At 36.4% G+C, this 17,597-nt stretch overlaps 1 protein-coding gene across 5 annotated transcripts in view; it reads left to right on the forward strand.

The window, feature by feature from the left end:
* KLHL2 (kelch like family member 2) overlaps nt 1–17,353 on the forward strand; it is a 59,382-nt gene extending 42,029 nt beyond the window's left edge. For 2 of the 5 annotated variants that reach the window (XM_075091069.1, XM_075091066.1), the window contains exons 6-15: nt 4,858–4,967; nt 6,389–6,505; nt 7,505–7,654; nt 8,530–8,647; nt 9,283–9,480; nt 10,242–10,343; nt 11,264–11,392; nt 15,656–15,796; nt 15,960–16,103; nt 16,571–17,353. In XM_075091069.1, the coding sequence (XP_074947170.1) occupies nt 4,858–4,967; nt 6,389–6,505; nt 7,505–7,654; nt 8,530–8,647; nt 9,283–9,480; nt 10,242–10,343; nt 11,264–11,392; nt 15,656–15,796; nt 15,960–16,103; nt 16,571–16,599 (1,238 nt within the window). In that variant the 3' untranslated portion in view covers nt 16,600–17,353. Of the gene's footprint in view, nt 1–4,857; nt 4,968–6,388; nt 6,506–7,504; nt 7,655–8,529; nt 8,648–9,282; nt 9,481–10,241; nt 10,344–11,263; nt 11,393–11,955; nt 12,039–12,300; nt 13,319–15,655; nt 15,797–15,959; nt 16,104–16,570 lie in introns of those variants that run through there. The other 3 variants (XM_075091067.1, XM_075091065.1, XM_075091068.1) reach the window with 3 other exon arrangements.
* Nucleotides 17,354–17,597: the final 244 nt, after the last annotated feature.

The following is a 17,597-nucleotide window of genomic DNA, read 5'->3' on the forward strand; positions in this document are numbered from 1 at the left end:
AGCCAAAAAAATCACAATGTGACATTGTGAATTAAAGCGATAATTTAAACTAATTCCTGCTAAATATTTTTTTCATCCACTTGAGAAATTATCATTGTTCTTTTAAGTGAATGTAGGGCTTAGATCTTTCCAAGCTCCCATGATCTGCATTGCTCTAAAACAAGATGTTATCAGTTCAGAAGGAAGCTACAATTTCTGGAAAGTTCCAGCTGGTTTTATAGCATTACCACATCAGAAAGATGCAGGTACTCCATTTAGTTTATACAAAATATCATCTGTTTTGTGGAATAGAAATAGTTGGCCTAATCCAGACAAAAGACACTTATGAGACTCAATATATTTGATTGTGATATTTTTGTTTCTAATATACATTAGACTACTGTCATGAAAAGATCTGTGGAATATGAGGGGTTTTTCCCTTTTTTACAGCTGCAGCTTCTGGCACTCATAAGATCTGCCCACGTTTTTTTCATACATGTTAATGTGGCTTTGGGAAGATCTTTAGGAGAAGATTTCTGAAAGTGCACAAAGCGTTTAAAAGATTTCTGGAAATGGATACTAAGTGTCATCAGCTGCTGGAACACCTCGGAAAAATGTTAGAAAATGACTGAAGTCTATTAACGATGGAAGAGAAATTTAGGCAGTCTTCAACAATGTCGGGCACAGACAAACACTGACAACAACCACTGTCATAGAAGAAAAAGGAGAAGATGGGTTACAGGCTTTTATTTTTGGCCATCATGATTCTCTGAAACGTTTTTAATCTGAGGGAACTTCAGCACACCTTTGCTCTGTATTTGCTTATTCCAATTAGTAAAGGCGATTAAGCCAGAGAAGGTCTGACTGTAGGCATATAAATGAGTGAAAGCGTTTGTGAATTAATCCACAAATGTTTTTTGCATAAAAGGTCCTGTGCAGATTTCAGATGTAGCTTTCCTTCCTATGTATCTGAAAAACACAAAGTCGGTGTCAACATTTTTATGGCCAGCAAGACTATATGCCTTTTGGATAGAAGAGGTAGGTCAAGTGCTCACTGCTGCTGTGTGTACATATAATACACATTTCCAGACTCGTGACGAAAAATACCAAAAAGTGGTACATTTACAGCTCCTATTATCTTCCTGTGCTCTCTGCACTGGCGTCGTTTATTGTACTTCCTAAGAGTTTGTAACTAGCCCTTTTCATGTTATTAAGAACTTCCTTTTTGCCTTTTTAGTTTGTCCCTGAAGCTGAAGTCCCATCCTACTGGTACAGGGCAGACAAGGACAGATCTTCAGCCATTCAGATAGAAACTGTCTCTATCGGTTGCAAAAATGTGAAAATCTGTTTTTCATGTGCATTTGGAACATGTTTTAGAAATGTCCTAAAATGGAACGGATTTTTTTTTTAAAGGCAGATTTTAGTTTTGATAATAAAGTAGGATTCTACTTGCTTAGGAAGTAGGAATTTGGGAGCCAAGCCTCTGCAGCTCCTAAGCCAACTTGTTTCCAGGCTGCCTGACTCTGGAGCCAGCTGGCTTCAATGTCTGGGTAAAGTGGCAAGAAGTGGGGCAGGATTCCAGTATGGATTTGTCAAAGTTGCACGCTGTGTGGAAGATTCTGATATGGGAAAAAAATAAGTATTTTATTCTCTCATTAAAACTTCCAGCCAGATAGTTCTATCTGTTTGCTTATCTAGATGTTAATGAAAAAAGTACATTACCTAATGCAACTAATAAAAACCAAGCTCATTTGAGATTTTGCAAGGGACAGATGGATGAAATATTTAATCATCATAAGTTTCACGATGTTCGATGTTAGTATCTCCAGATGATAAAAGCTTTCTGGATGTGAATAACAATATGGAATAGTACAAATCCTAACCCAGAAGGCAAAAAAATATACACCCCCCCAATACTATATTTTTCTCATAATTATTGGGAAAAGAGGGTCTAAATGGGATTTTTTGAACTCTTAGTGCTGAATTGTATTATTCCAAAGTTGCTGATAACCTTCTTGTTAAAAGGAAGCAAAAAATTTGAATTTCATAAGCATTATTTTTATATATAATAAAATAATGCCTTCTGTCTTCAACACTTGAACAGCTTTAGATAAATTGCCGTTGGCAGACTTAATTGGTATTTTTGCATTTCCTTGTTCTTTTTCGGTTTCTAATTATTTTGAACAATCCATTTAGCTGTAATTTCAATTGGCTTATGTCAAAAGATTATCTATCAATCAGTTAAGATGGTCTCCTTGACAACAACAGATCTGGTTCTCAAGAGAAGTGATTTCACCCTACCTCTTTGATAACTACAATTTATATAGCAATCTACTCTTCTATTTCTCTTTTTTCTGTAATTCATTCAGCTAAGGATTTATTTCCAGGTGTTGCTTGAGAACCTGAGCCTGTAGCTATTGACTTGAGTAGTTTCATTTCTCCTTTTTCCCACTCTTCTTTCTTTGCTTGGCCCCATGCCTTGTTTTGTGCTTTAAGCACAGAGGCTGACATAGTTTTTGTTCAAAAACCAAGTGTCTCAGTTTTTGTTCAAGTGCTGTCTGGTTTTGTCAGATTTTCTTCTAGAGTTCTCTTCCTCCATTAAGACAGAAGACAGCCTCACATTCATGGTAGTACTTTGAAAATTCTTGACTTTCACCCCTGGTTCAGGGCTGGATCTCTGTCTATTTTTAGAGCATGTCATAAATGTAAATAATCTTTTAAAAATAGAAGGCTTTTGTATCTAAGTCGATAAAGTCAACTGGGTTTTTCCAGTTTATAAAGTGAATCCTGTTGGATCTGACCCACTGTTGGATCAGCTTTCTCACGGGAAGATGAATAGGCTTCTGAAGCTCAGATTTGTTTGAGATGAGTGTTACTTCTCCTTTCTGCTTGCTTCTTAACTTCTGAGTACAGTCAGACGTGCTGCTTTGTGGCACTGTCACTTGAAATTTGGAGTTTATCATAAAACTGATTTCTGCAAATTACCTTTCCCAATTTGTGTGCCATATGCAAATAGTAAAATTCATCAGATACTTACTTCAGTAAGTATACCTCAGAAAATTCTACTTCAGCTCAAGAAACTGCATGTTTGTAGTCTGAAAAGCAAACAGACATAAAGATTTGTAAGGAGTGGAAAGGTAATGGTGGTGTTCATAAAAATCAATAGTATTTCTCCTCCTCCGTTCTCTCCCATTGCCTGAAATATGGCAGAAAATATTACACGTCCATTGTAAGAGAATGTGGCAGAACTGGGGGGACTTGTAGTGGTGATGATTGCATGAATGAAACGGCTGGTAGCATGAGGGAGTGAAAAGGCGAGGCGTGTCTACTGTAGAGATGAAGGCTAAAAAGGAATATAGAATAATGGACGATTTTTAGTAGACAGGTTCTAGCTTTCCCTGTCATCGTATTCAGCATTAGAACATGGGGATACTAACTGAAAACTGATTAATGGGTAAACTGGTTGTTAAATTTAGATGTGGAGCTTTTTGCTCAATGAGACTGTGGGATTATTACCATAGGAAGGTATTAAAGGCAAGAATTCAGTAGGATTCAAGGGGACTGTACTGTATCTCACTAAACTAATTGTTTAGTAAAATGTGGTTAAGGTAAAATAGCATCCTTCTGGCTCCCAAACTCTAATTGTTCATGGTTATAGTGAGACCTTTATGGGAGGAGGTTTTATTATCATACTTTTCATATATTTTCTTGGACTTTTGTCTGAAGTAATTTGTGCTGTAATTTCAAGGAACAGGATGCTGAACTAGATGAAGACAAGAATTATACTGTCTAATCTTTAGTACAGTGCAAAGAAGGCTGTTGCACCCTGTGAAGCTGATCTGAAAATATCAGAAGTCTTGATCTGGAAGCGTTCAGCGTTCTTTAACAGCTTAAGACAGTCTGTCAAGCAAGGAGTCTTAACGATAGTAGCACTAGTAGAGTGGTAAAAAAGCCTTTAAAAAGTTCTTTAGTTTGAATATGTTTGACCTTTTTTTACTCTAATTTTGAGTGAATTCTTAAATTCCCAGTAATAGTTGTCTCTTCTAACTTCTGTTAAGAATAGCTGAAGAGGGGCAAAATAGCAGTAAACTGGACGGAGCTACTATTTAAGCAACTGAATGACTTAAGCAATTTTAAGGAAGGGAGAGGACAACTGAATAATTGAACGACAACTTGACAAAGATACATGTTCTATGTTAAAAGATGATGTCTGGTTCTACAACTAAAACATTGAATTTTGTCAATTTTGTTTACTTTGAGGCATTAAAAAAAAAAAAAAAAACAACAAATGAAAAACCTGAGGAAAAACTGCCTGTCTTCTACGCATTGTAGAGACCGTAGTATGTAATATTTTCATGAGCTTGGAGAAGCTCTGAGAGATGCAACAGGATCCAGACCTGTTGTTTGATTTGACTGATGTTAGACTGCAAAACTGCTGGTTAGTGCTAATGAATCAGCCCTTGTTCCTGCTGAACTGCAGGTTTGAAATATGTTTGTCAACACTATAGAGGGCGTATTCTTTTTCTGGAATCTTTTTTGCTGTATTTGTGTGTACAAAGTTAGCAAAATGAGACTGAAGTAATTGTCAAGGACAAATACCGAGACGAAGCAGTGCTGGAAATGTTAAATTGCTATGATTGCTACTTTTAGTATAATGTGTTTTAATATTTCAGTTATTTAAAGAATCTTTAAATATCAAAGCTGTTGGTGAGACCGAGCTTTAACCTATATAAAATGTTTTAAATTAAGGTATTGCTTTTAGATATGACGAAATAACGTGCATATTGAATAATTTTCCTCTATTTTCCTCTGCTGCTTTAATGCTTGTTGTGGGTTACACTTCGCACTGTATGTTAGTGTTTCTTTTCCTCCAAACAGAACAGCACTTTTCTGATGTCGTACTTAGTGAAGAATACCTCAATCTTGGTGTAGAGCAGGTGTGCAGTCTTATATCCAGTGACAAACTCACAATTGCCTCAGAAGAGAAGGTAAGACCATTTGTATGCCAGCATTCTTTTTATCCTTTTGGATGAGAGAACAAGCTTGCTTTTACTGCTCTTGTACACTTGTTTGGATGCGTTCTTCGTTTTGTCAGTGAAATTAGGCATGTATTGTGTTTAAAGGATTTTTCCCAAAAGTGTTGTCAGTCTGATGTTGAAAATTTAATCTCAACTCTTAAAAATCAAAATGTATTAAATTACATAGCCCCTTGTTCTTTGATGAAATGGAAACTAAATTAAATGGAAATTCCTTCTCATATTCAAAAGCAGAACAAACAGAACACATGCTGTGAGTCACAAACCCAGGAGTTTGGTTTACCAAGGGAAAAATTAACTCAGAAACAGTAGCTTGAAGAGCAAGTATATGCCATCTACTAACTTTAACATCAGCATTCCCACAAAGTATTAAAACTCTGTATATATATGCGGGCTGTTTAGCCTAACTGAACAAATGTGGATTGCAAAGGAGATGGCTAGGTACCTTAGTATAACCAAACTTGAGTTTAAATATGTCTTGGCTCACCTTTAGCTAGATCTCATTCTTTTAAAGCCATTTTTGAAACGCACTGATCTTCAGTGAGCTCACTGCATCTCTTTGAACCTCTAATGGTTTTCAGGTGGTAGGTGTATTCATTTTTTAATCCAGTTGTGATCAATTTGAAATATGTTGGTTCTCTTTTTTCCAAGGAGTCTATAGTTGTACTAACACCTCTGTTCAAATGAGGCTAAACCGTATTCACAAGTATGTTTGAATACTGATTTGTATGCCTAGGTAGTGTTTTGTGTTAAAACTTTTTTGAAACTTTGAATCTAAGATCTGAATCTATCTGCTAAAACTGCAACTAGTAAAGTCATATTGCTCTTCCCATAATACCCCGCAGGCCCGGTTTTATCACTTTGATTTTGATACGTGTGATGCTGCTTCTGTGCAGTATAATTAAGGTTTTAATGCCCTAGTGTATGATGAGCTACAGTGCAATAGAGGGGAAACTAGGCTTGGGATCGTTTCTCCTAGTAAGACTCGGCGATAAGTCATTTGAGTGAGGATGTGGCAGGTCAATTTCCTAAGAAAGGAAGACAAGTATGAGGATTGTAATACTGCTGCTGCTGTGTTGCTTGTTTACCTAGTTTTATTGGATTTTCAGTATCAATGAAATTACTGTGTGCATTTCATCAATGTAGCATAGCTATCCTTGAAACACCAGTGGAGGAGTGATATAAAAACAGACTGTCTAATGCATCTTCAGAATTTTGTAGTGGATAAATACAGAAATAATGGGAGCTGTAACTGCTGTCATCATTTACATTACGAATGTTAGTGTAAGCAAAAACTTTTTGGAGGCACACTGGTATTTTCTTACTTATGAACTTGTAAGTCAAGGGACTCGCATTTGTTTGTTTCCTGGAAGGTATTTGAAGCAGTGATAGCGTGGGTAAACCATGACAAAGACGTAAGGCAGGAGCTAATGGCACGCCTGATGGAGCATGTTCGGCTGCCTTTGCTTTCCCGGGAATATTTAGTTCAGGTAAGCAAAAAAGGAATATTAATTCTTCTGCATGTGAGCATTTCTGTTTACTTTTTTTAATGCCCCATGGAAAATTTTAAATTTAAGCAACAGTGTAGTGTATTACTGAGAGTAAAAAGAACAGACAGCCAGCACGCACGCGCACACACAGAGTCAAATGAGGGGCTGCCACATCAAGGATGACTTATATAAGTAATTTATCTGTTTGACTACTTGTCATACCATCCTAGTAATCTGAATTGTTGAATTAGCTGAGATCAGGTAAGCTTTCACTTTTAATGCTATCTTTGATACAAAACTTGTGAATTTACAACTTCAGAATTGTACCTACTGTTTACATTGATTAGGAATTCATGATAAAGGAAACATTCCTTTACCTGGTTCAGATATAATACATTTTTTTCACATTTTCTAGGCTCATTTTGAATATTTTGGCATCAGGACAGATATTTAAGATTGAAAATATGAGTTCACTATGAACATTGGTTAGTAGGTGTAGCAGTAGGTTGGTAGGTGCTTATTTTAGAAATTCTGGTTTTGTGATATGAATTTCCTCCACTCTGTGTGCGTTGTTTGGTGTTTGGGTTTTTCTGTGTGTTTGGTTTGGCTTTTTGGGGGTTTTGCTGTTGTGGGTTTTATTGTGGTGGGGTAGCTTACTAGTTTTTTTAGTCTCCACCACTCCCCCCCTTAGTGTGTTCTGTACTCTCTGTATTCAAAAAGTCAAGAAATATGCCTGACTGCAAGAAAAGTGATTTACCTTACCTAACACTGTTTCTTCCACTTAGTAATTGAGAATCAACATCTCCCGATATTTTCTCTTTAATCACTGCATATTGCTATCACGTAAATTTGTTTCTAACTGTGGGTAAATGACAATCTGAAAAATAAGGTTAATCTGCATTCGTGTGATGTAACAAGGCTTTATTTCACTTCAGATTGTGATTTGTGTTTTACTTCCTTAACATGCTCAGACCTTGTTAAACTTCTATTAATAAACAGAGAGTTGAAGAGGAAATATTGGTTAAGAACAGCAGCGCTTGTAAAGATTACCTCATTGAAGCTATGAAGTATCACTTGCTGCCAACTGAGCAACGAGCATTGATGAAAAGCACTCGAACAAAACTGAGAACACCAGCTAGCCTTCCAAAAGTAAGACCCCTATTTTTCCAATGTACTTATTTCTTCAAACTCTATTTTAAAAGTTTTCATGAGGGCATGACTGTAACTTGGGGGTATTCCAGTAAAAATTTTTGTACCAGAATTATTTATCACAAAAATATAACAAGTTATTAGCTTTACGCTCCGTACTACTGTTGATACAGATGTTTTAATCTCAGACCTACACACACCACCACCACTACATCCCCTCCCAATAAATTTTTTTTTAATAAGTACTTCAGCATTTGAGAAATATACAATTATGGGAAAGTAAACCTGTTCTTTTAAAAAACAATCAAAACAAAACAAAGACTGAAGCTTCTGAGTTGAAACATTTTGTTCAGTTTTTAGCTAAATATTGTGTTTTGTTCATTTCAGGAAAAAACAAAACAAACATTAGGTGTTATCGTCTTTCCAATTAAGTAAAGAAGTTTTCTCGTAGTACTATTATGACAGCTGCAGTAATGGAATAGGAGATTCCATTCGGCAGATTTAGCACATTTCTCGGAGGAATGAGACAAGGCTCTTCTGTGATGGATGGTCACAGTTTCACTGAACATCATAGCCAGTGAATTCTCATACCTGAGGTCAGAGTAGCATGCCTCATGTATGGGAGCTCTACCTAGATTCTGGCTGCTTCCTGCTTTTCTACCTCAGATATTTCCTCTGGACACAATAATTACAAATTGCATGTGTTTTTTAAAAAAATAATTTTGCCTACCTCACAAGACTCAAATTTCTTATTTAGGAGAACCATCCTTTATTTCTTACACAGAAGATTGCTTTATTTTTTTAACACTTTTTTGATCTTTTAGGTGCTCTCATATATGCAAATAACTAACAAATATTATTTATCTTCCTTTTAGTTGATGATGGTAGTTGGAGGACAGGCACCAAAGGCAATTCGCAGTGTTGAATGCTACGATTTTAAAGAAGAACGCTGGCATCAGGTGGCTGAATTGCCTTCTAGAAGATGTAGAGCAGGTAAATGATACCTAATTTGTTGTTGCTTCAGAATATAGGCACTTGTATAAAGTATCGTATGTTCTTTGGAACAGTACTCAAGGTGTTTATCTGAGAAGGCCTAAGCTTTGACTTCAGTGATCACCATTAAAATCTGAATTATAGTGTTCCAGATTGGCAAGTGAGTTTGATAACTTGATTTTAATTTGTGCTTTGGTTTGTCATCTCTAGAATAAATGGCTTTACTCCCTCCCATAGATACAGAGGATAAATATACGTAAATATTAATGCATTACGATAACAAATAAGTTTACTATTAAAACACCCTATTATTCTTAAATTAAATGAAGACTGTGAAGAAGTGACCAACCGATACTAAAAATGTGAAAATGTGATCTTAAAGCAGCTGAGACTTCTAAGCAAAAAGAAATTCAGCAAGCATGATATTCAGAAGTGTGAGCTGTTAGTAACAAAAAGCATAAGAACTTCTGGTGATTAACCTGCATGAAGTGTGGCGCTTGGACACTGTCAAAAGCCTGGTAGTGTAGCAAGTACTGTAAATTCTGTTGAGTATCTGCATACTTAGGACAGTATGGAATAAAATTAATTGGCAAAGAGACTAAAACACTCCTTTCCTCCCTGTTTCCCTGCTCTAGGAATGGTGTACATGGGAGGCATGGTTTATGCTGTTGGAGGTTTCAATGGTTCTTTGAGAGTTCGCACAGTAGATTCCTATGATCCGGTGAAGGACCAGTGGACGAGTGTTGCTAATATGCAAGACAGGAGAAGCACACTGGGAGCAGCTGTATTAAATGGCCTTCTTTATGCTGTGGGAGGATTCGATGGGAGTACAGGTATATTTGTCTTTATACACTGCTGATTAGCTTTGACTACTCCTGACGTAATTGTATCAAATTTGAGTGTCTCCTTCCTAGCAGCTGTGATGAAACCAAGCATAAGGGTTACCTGGCATCTTGTGGTGTGGAATGTGCTTCAGTGGTCACACCTTTCTACCTGAGCAGGGCACTATTTGCTCCCATCTACGCTTAACAACTAGTGAACCTTTGACAAGTTCTCTTTCAGTATTCCTTCTATAGTCAGAGACCTCAACTCATGGTAGATGTAGGCAGAAAAATTACCTGGTCTCTTTTGTCCTGTTTGTATATGAAATGTACCTCTGCTTTTTCGCGCAGCATAAATAGGATTACAGACAGCTTTCTCTGACCTGTGGGAAGGCTTTGGACGTACACTGTTTGTTCTCTTCACAGATGCACTAAACCATTTGTGCAGAGATGATCCTTTTCCGTAATAAGTAGTATAGAAGCATATGTTGGAGAGATCATTGTGACTTAATTAAAAAGAAAGAAGAAAATCCAGGGAAGAATTTTTCAGAGTTCCACAAAAGCTTTTATTAATTTGCCTGTTTTCAGACACCAAGAATGGGTTGACAGTAATTGGCTATCTAAAGGACATCAGCTGTGCTTTTTACACAGTAATTAACAGTCCTTAAAATGAAATAATTTGAATTTTCAGGTCTGAAGAATTTTCCAGAAGGTAGACAGTTTGCACCTAGATTTATAGAGAAAATAATGTTGTTATAATAATGTCTTCATAGGTTTATCATCAGTCGAAGTTTACAACTTAAAGACTAACGAGTGGTTTCATGTAGCTCCAATGAACACAAGAAGAAGTAGTGTTGGCGTAGGTGTTGTTGGAGGTAAGTTGACAAATGATATTAAAGAGGGGGAAATGCAGTCATTTACCCTACTACCTTTTCTCAGTTTTGAAAACATACTTCAGATTTATGTTTTTGCTCAACCCTGTAATTCAGATGGCATGAACAGCACATATTCATTCTACTTGGTTTTGACCAGCTTTTAGCATAGTTGTGTTTTTCAGAGCTTCAGCTGTGCCTGAGGCCAACTGAGGAAAAGCTTGCTAAGCATGCATGCTCTAGGTTACACGTCAGCGAAGCTAGAGAGCCTGATTACTGAAGTGATGACCTTATAAACTGGTCTTTAGTGGTGTAGCACTGCAGTACTGTCAACTCTGTTATCTGTGGCTGACTTTGCTGGTTGCACACTGAGGATGATCTCAAGGACAGTGCCAGGAAAACTGTTGACTTCTGAGCCAGCTTGGTGAACAGCCTGGATGTTGCTTGCACAATGCAGACCTGGGCTGGCTCTTGGGTCTTAGGTGTGTGTTTTAACTGCACAGGAACCACTGCTGTTTCTGATCTGAAAATGCAGACAGTACAAGTAATCTTCATCTGAATTTTTTTCTATTTCTAGGAAGCCTATTTGTGAGCTTCCAGTGTTGGACATAACGTGAATTAGCTTGCTTTTGAACAATTCTTAATTAAAAACAGGGTAAAGTACCTTTGTATTTCGGCTAGGCACGGAAAATCTTTTGACTCACATTGTTCTTGTTAGACGCTAGCTGCCTTTTACATCCTAAAAATGACAAGAACTATAGTGTACTATCTTAAACTATTTACAAAATAGAAACTCGATAACTGACTCACAACAGGTACTGATTAGTAGCTACTTCAGAGAACGATGACTTCCCCTCAGCCTGTGTACAAATGTAGTCTGCATGCACTAGAAATCTGTAGGTTTCTGTTGGTTACCTTTCCAGGTAAACTGTATGCTGTTGGTGGCTACGATGGGGCGTCACGTCAGTGCCTTAGTTCAGTAGAATGCTATGATGCTAATACAAACGAGTGGACCTATGTTGCAGAAATGAGCACTAGACGCAGTGGAGCAGGTGAGTAGACAAGAATCAACTATCCTTGTAAAACTGAAACAAATTTGTGGCTTTAAAATGTATCTAAAATATAAAAGGTAAGCTGAGAGTCTAATGGAATGTGTTAGTCTTAGATGGCTGATATATTGCAGGTTATAGATACAAAACTATCCTACAGAGTAAGATTCAGTCTGTTAATAGTAAATATCTCTCCTTGCTTTGTCATACTTTTCTTATTCCTCTTCTTCCCATAACTTCTGATGTTTTTAACATACAGACTAATATGCATGGATTGTGGCAATCAATTTAATATCACCTAAATACTGAAGTATCAAAATCTAGATGGCCAGGATGAAAATACGTCATTTCTTCAAAGATGTCTCTTTGCCAGTGTAGCGCTAATTTTTCTAATAGCATTTTCAGGTTGACTTTACATGTGAACTGTGACTAGATTTCCACCTCTTTGGAGGACTTGTTCTGCATTCTGATTCACTGCAGGAAATTTTGTCCTTGTTCATTCTTAAGTTTGTATTACTGGTTTCATCCTATTACTTCCACTTACGTACCCTTTGTTTCATCTTCAGTAATTCTTCTCATCACCTGGTGTTTACATCCTTTGGATATGTATAGGCTACTACATGTTATCCTTCCTTATCGTTTAGCCAAGGTATATCCATTTATTTCTTTATAATCTTTAAAAAACCTTCTTTTTTTTTTTTTTCCGTGGAATTTTTTTTCCCTCTTGCGATTCTGAGTATGTATATTTCTCTTTAAAGACATCAAAAGTGCCTGTGGTATTCTGCTTTTGTTTGATGAAATTATGCTTCCACAGCTCCAAACTGACTTTAGCATTTTCATTATCTATTTATATTGTGGACTCAAATCTCATTTACTGTTCACTGTCCTCTATTTGTCTTTTGGTATTTCAGGTTTTTTCAACTCGCAGAAGTTTTTATTTCTCTAGATGCGCTCCCATGGACTTTTTCAAGTCAAATTGCATGATACTATTTTTCTATGTTTATTTTTTTAGTTGTTTAAGTCACTTTTTTGCCAAGTACTCAATGGTGGTTTTTAGCAACATCCTTCAAATATCTGCTGTTAATTGCGTTAATGTGCTGCATAATTAGAAGAGATGTTGCTACAAATAAAATTGGATGGACTTCTAGTATGCTCAGTAAATGATTAATAGTTATCCCAACTTTTCATCTTGCTTTCCATTATTCTTTATTAACTCTGAACAGTTTTTAATCTCTATAATGATGTTTAAATTAAATCCAAATTGTTTCAAACAAAATATATAAAAGTAGTAAAATCATTACTAAAATTAAGATATTTAGTTTGTGATACTTGCATTACACCATTACAAAATCAGCAAGTTGATATGTCTCTTATTGCTAAAAGTAATGTTTTGACTGAGTTTCTAAACTGAAACTATGATGTGAATGAAGGAAACAGTTGTCTTGTGAAACTTCTGGTTACTTAGTCTGTGCATTTGGGAAGTAAATTCTGGATTAAAAACTGGCCAGAGTTGCAGTAAGGGTACTGTTAAATACTTCTGTCTATTATTGGCAAGCTTTGAGGAAGATTTTTATATACAGTGGGCAAATTATAAGTATCATTATAAAGACAAGTAGTGTTGGTGGGTTGTGACAAAGCTTCATTTTGCAATCTGCCTGCACATCCATTTTATCTCAGCTTTTTTTTCTTAATCTGTTTTTGCAAACTCTCGTCGTGCTTGCAGCCTACTTATATACTAGATATTTTCAGATTTTTTTAAAATATTGAATTACAATTCTGAAATTTAGTGCCTTAGATACACTAACTACTGGGATCTTTCTGCCCCTCTCCTCCCTCCCCTTGTCCCAGCGTTCAGGACCATGTTTGTTTACTCAACTCTCTACTGCCTTTTACATTGTCTTCTGATTACTTTTCCTCTCCATTTTTTTTTTTTAAAAAATGTAGTCAGTTGTTTCAGATTCGTATAACTGAGTAAAATAATCAGCATTCTCCTGTGCCACTATTTTAAATACACAGAAAATTATATTTGTGTGTGTGGGAGGAGTGGGTGGTAATGTGAAAATCATGACTATTGATTGAGCTTGGCTGTAGTGGCCAAATATCCAAAACCACCAGAACTGTTTCAACTGACGATCAGTCCTGGTGGTGTTATGGGTGCTAACTAAAGAGACTTCTGTTCCTGTATTAAACCTTTGGATCTCTGGTCATCTCAAGGACCTTAAGCCCATCTCTTCTGTTCCTACTGCTTCAGCTTCAGAGGTTAACCCTCAGTTACTCTTCTTTAGTACCAACTGCTTCTCAGTTGATCAATACGGGGACAGATCTGTTTCCAGGAACATATTGGGATGAGGATCTTCAGATGGAGATATAGGCCATTTGGGAGGGATGAGAGATATAAGACAGGGTCCTGAAAAATGGGGAGGAAAGAAAAATAACAAAGAAAGGAGAACTCAGAAGACGGCAACAAGAGGATACAGACGGAAGGAGCAAGAAATAAGGTAGGACTTGGAAACTGGGTGTGGGATTAAGGGAAAATGAAGCACCAAAGAGGAACGGAGGACATTCTTAAAAATACGGAGCTACCAAAGTAAAAAATGGCAATGTGGCAGAGGGAAAACTCTACACACTAAACAGGAAGGTCGGTGACTATACAGAATGCCTGGGTGGGGGCATTTATATCACATCACATCACATATTTAAACTAAAGTCTTAGCCCTCCTAGCTCTGTAATGTTTAATGCTACAAAAGATTAATGTTGTATTATCCTGCCTAAATAAAGTGTGATCAGAGTGGGAGAGAGAAAAGCTGTCACACAATACTGCGACACGATAGCTAGAAATAATAGCGATAAAAGAGGAATTAAATTAACTGGGAAGGATATCGGGAAATGTTAGTAGCGACTATCACTGATAAAGCATTAGATTGCATGATTCATAAAGCAGTGTCCTATTAAGAAGCTATTTTTCAGATTTGCAGTACCAATTAACTCTTCCATGTTTCTCTCCCCTCTTCCTTTAATTATTAAAATCTGTCTTTTTAATAAGAAAATTCAGTTATTTCAGCAGGAGTCATTTCTCTCCCTGTATAGGAATGGCTCTTACATATAGTATTAATGATAAGTTTTCAAAGATATTTCAGCTGGCTATTAAGGTGGCAGGGTTGTGTTTTTTTTTTTTTTTTTTTCCTTTTAACCCAGCATTTTTTTTCTCTGAAGGACTTAACTGATCTTTTGCATTCATACTTGCCGTTTCCCTTTAATAAAGATTTTAAGCTGTGCCCTTTCCATGGTACCCTTTCAGAACTATATTTGCAAAACTGTATCTCAGCTTTTGAGTTTTATAATCTTAAATGTGATGTCTATTAGGTTTCCCAATATCTTTCATAGTAGTGTTTTTTCAGTTGTCTTTATGGTCTGTCAATCACAACTTTCAATTCAAAAAACCCCCCTACATTTCTGAAATCCATTATGTTTGCATTCTACTAGTGCATTATAAAGTGAGGAATAAATAAATGGACCTTCCTTTCTGCTTCCCCTATTACCATCTTTTCAATATGTGCAGCCCGATTATCAAGTAGACATAGACCAGCTTTATCTATTCCCTCATGCCAAGCTTACAGATTGGATGAACTTTTGTTGTAAAGGAGACCCTTTAATATCCTTTTGGATATTTTGATAACTGAAGCTTGGTTCAAGGAACCTTGGTGTTCTCCTCCAAATGCCGGAGGGGGAAGGCACTCACTCTGTTTACTTTTGTTCCATATACCTATGTTTGCAAGGTATTCCAACACTTAAGTGGAAACATTCCTATTGTATAATGTCTAGCCATTCAGCTTTTATCCTCCGTACTGCACGGTTTTTACTTTCTACAAATTCACTTATGCTTTATCATCTTGTCAGATTTCTGTTATGCTGCCTGAGCACACTGTCTCATTTACTGTCACTTCTAATTAGTCCTAAATTTCAACAGTCCTCATTTTCCTGCACATCATTTTTCGTCCAAAATTTTCTAAATCTTCTGTTGCAGAACAGCTCTGGTCTTTGTATGCTGCAATATGGTAGATGGGCATGCAAGACATTTTATCAGGGTCTTGCTGTAGTTACTGTCGTTTTGCTTTAACGCATCCTGACCCAAATGTTTTCTGAAATAGTTCCTAACGTTGACTGGATGAAGGATTTATGTTAGTGAATGTAATATTTGTTGCTTCTCTTTTGTTATCAGTCAAACCATTCTCCGGTTAATTTTGAGTATTTTCATATGTTCACAGGTGTTGGTGTGTTAAACAATTTATTGTATGCAGTAGGTGGTCATGATGGTCCTTTGGTAAGAAAAAGCGTTGAAGTGTTTGATCCTGTCGCCAGTACGTGGAAGCAGGTTGCAGACATGAACATGTGCAGAAGGAATGCAGGTATATGCAACAGTTAGCTTAAAATAGTGGTAATACCATGTGGTGTAAATAGCATGTTCCTGGATTTCTGCTGCTTTCATGATGCTGCAGAACAGAAACCATGCTTTTATGGGGTGAACAAGCCAATTGCTAATTTTCCTATTGGTTTCCTGTCTTTTTTTAGGCGTTTGTGCTGTAAATGGTCTCTTGTATGTAGTTGGAGGAGATGATGGTTCCTGTAATTTATCAACTGTGGAATATTATAATCCAACAACTGATAAATGGACAGTTGTGTCATCTTGTATGAGTACAGGAAGAAGCTATGCAGGTAATGTGTACAGATATTTTTTAACAGACTTTTTACAGTATACCAACTAGGATAAGAAATCTGGCAAAGCAGCCGAAGTCCTGTCTAAGGTAAAACCTGAGATACCAGAATGGGTATGAAGAATCTGACGGTATGTTTTGCATGATGACTTCAAACAATTACTCACTACAAGGAAAAAAATGGTATTAAACTGTACGCTAGAGGGATTTAGCACGTAAAGAGTGAGTCAGAAAGATGATTCTGGTATGACCAGTCCTTTTCATTTTCTTAACAAGAGATTTGTGTCTCAATCTATGGGGGTCCAATTCTGAGGTTCTTCGGGATTTGATATTTAGAAAGTTTTTTGATATTTAGAGGTTTTCTTATGTTACGCTAGTTGCAAGGTATTACATTAAACATTGTTTTTCATATTCTTGATTTTTTTAAAATAATACCTAAAGATCTGTGCTTTTTTTTCCTCACTCTAGGTGTTACAGTTATTGACAAACCATTATGATCAGTAACGGGATTTTCAACTTGATTATGCACTAGAAGCAGTCTTCAAGTGTATTTGAAGTGACTGAGTATCTAAGCACTTCTCTACTTGTAGCTGCACCTTGAGTCACAGTGGAAGATGTGACTGTCTACAATTACAGATGGCAGATGATGAAGATTACTCTAGGTAGAGGCAATGTGTAGGATTATTCTGCAGTTGAGCAGAAGCTGATTGAATTTTTGAAGTCTAGTGGACCATTTCTTTTTATTGCAAGGTCTTAAAAAAAAAAAAAGCCACTTTTGTAAGGACCGACTGATGTCAGTCATGACTGAGAAACGGATTGTCAGTGAAGAATGGTGTGTATTCTGGTGAAAGTAAATTTTTGTCTTATTTTTTCCAGAGACTAATAAATATATTTAAAGAAATGAACCGTCAGTCTTCATAGTAGGTATTGAATCCCACCTCAGTAATTCAAGCTGGCATGGGGCGAACGTTTCCTTTTATAAAACTTTTGTTACATAACTATAATATGTGCATATGTTTGTGTGAGCATAAGTTGCTTTCTATTGAAATACTTCAAAACCTGATTTTACTATTTATAATTTGGCACAGTACTTTGAATATGCCAGTACTATGTTGTAAAACAGAGTTGTATTTTTTGATATGTAACAATGCTTAACACTACTAATTCCCACTGAAGGAGAGATCAGAGCTGGTATAACACTTCCTGAACAGGTGTAATTTCAAGATCTTTTTAATAAAAATGTTGTCTGTACTTGTTTTTTTTTTTTTTCTGTTCAATTTTGGTCACATTTAGATGTTACTTCTTTCTTACCTTTTTATCCAAAAGGTGATTTGGCATGAAAATAACTGAAAATTTATAATGAATGTATGAAACTGCGTTGAACTTGCATGGTACTAAGGCCTATTTGTGCGTGTAAACTTAGCTGCTGTTAGCTAATATCTGAATATACTGTATGTGGCCATGCTTATAAAGCAGTTAATTTTTATTCGTTCTT

Source organism: Phalacrocorax aristotelis, chromosome 4 (genome assembly GCF_949628215.1).
Source record: "Phalacrocorax aristotelis chromosome 4, bGulAri2.1, whole genome shotgun sequence".
Taxonomy (NCBI): Eukaryota; Metazoa; Chordata; class Aves; order Suliformes; family Phalacrocoracidae; genus Phalacrocorax; species Phalacrocorax aristotelis.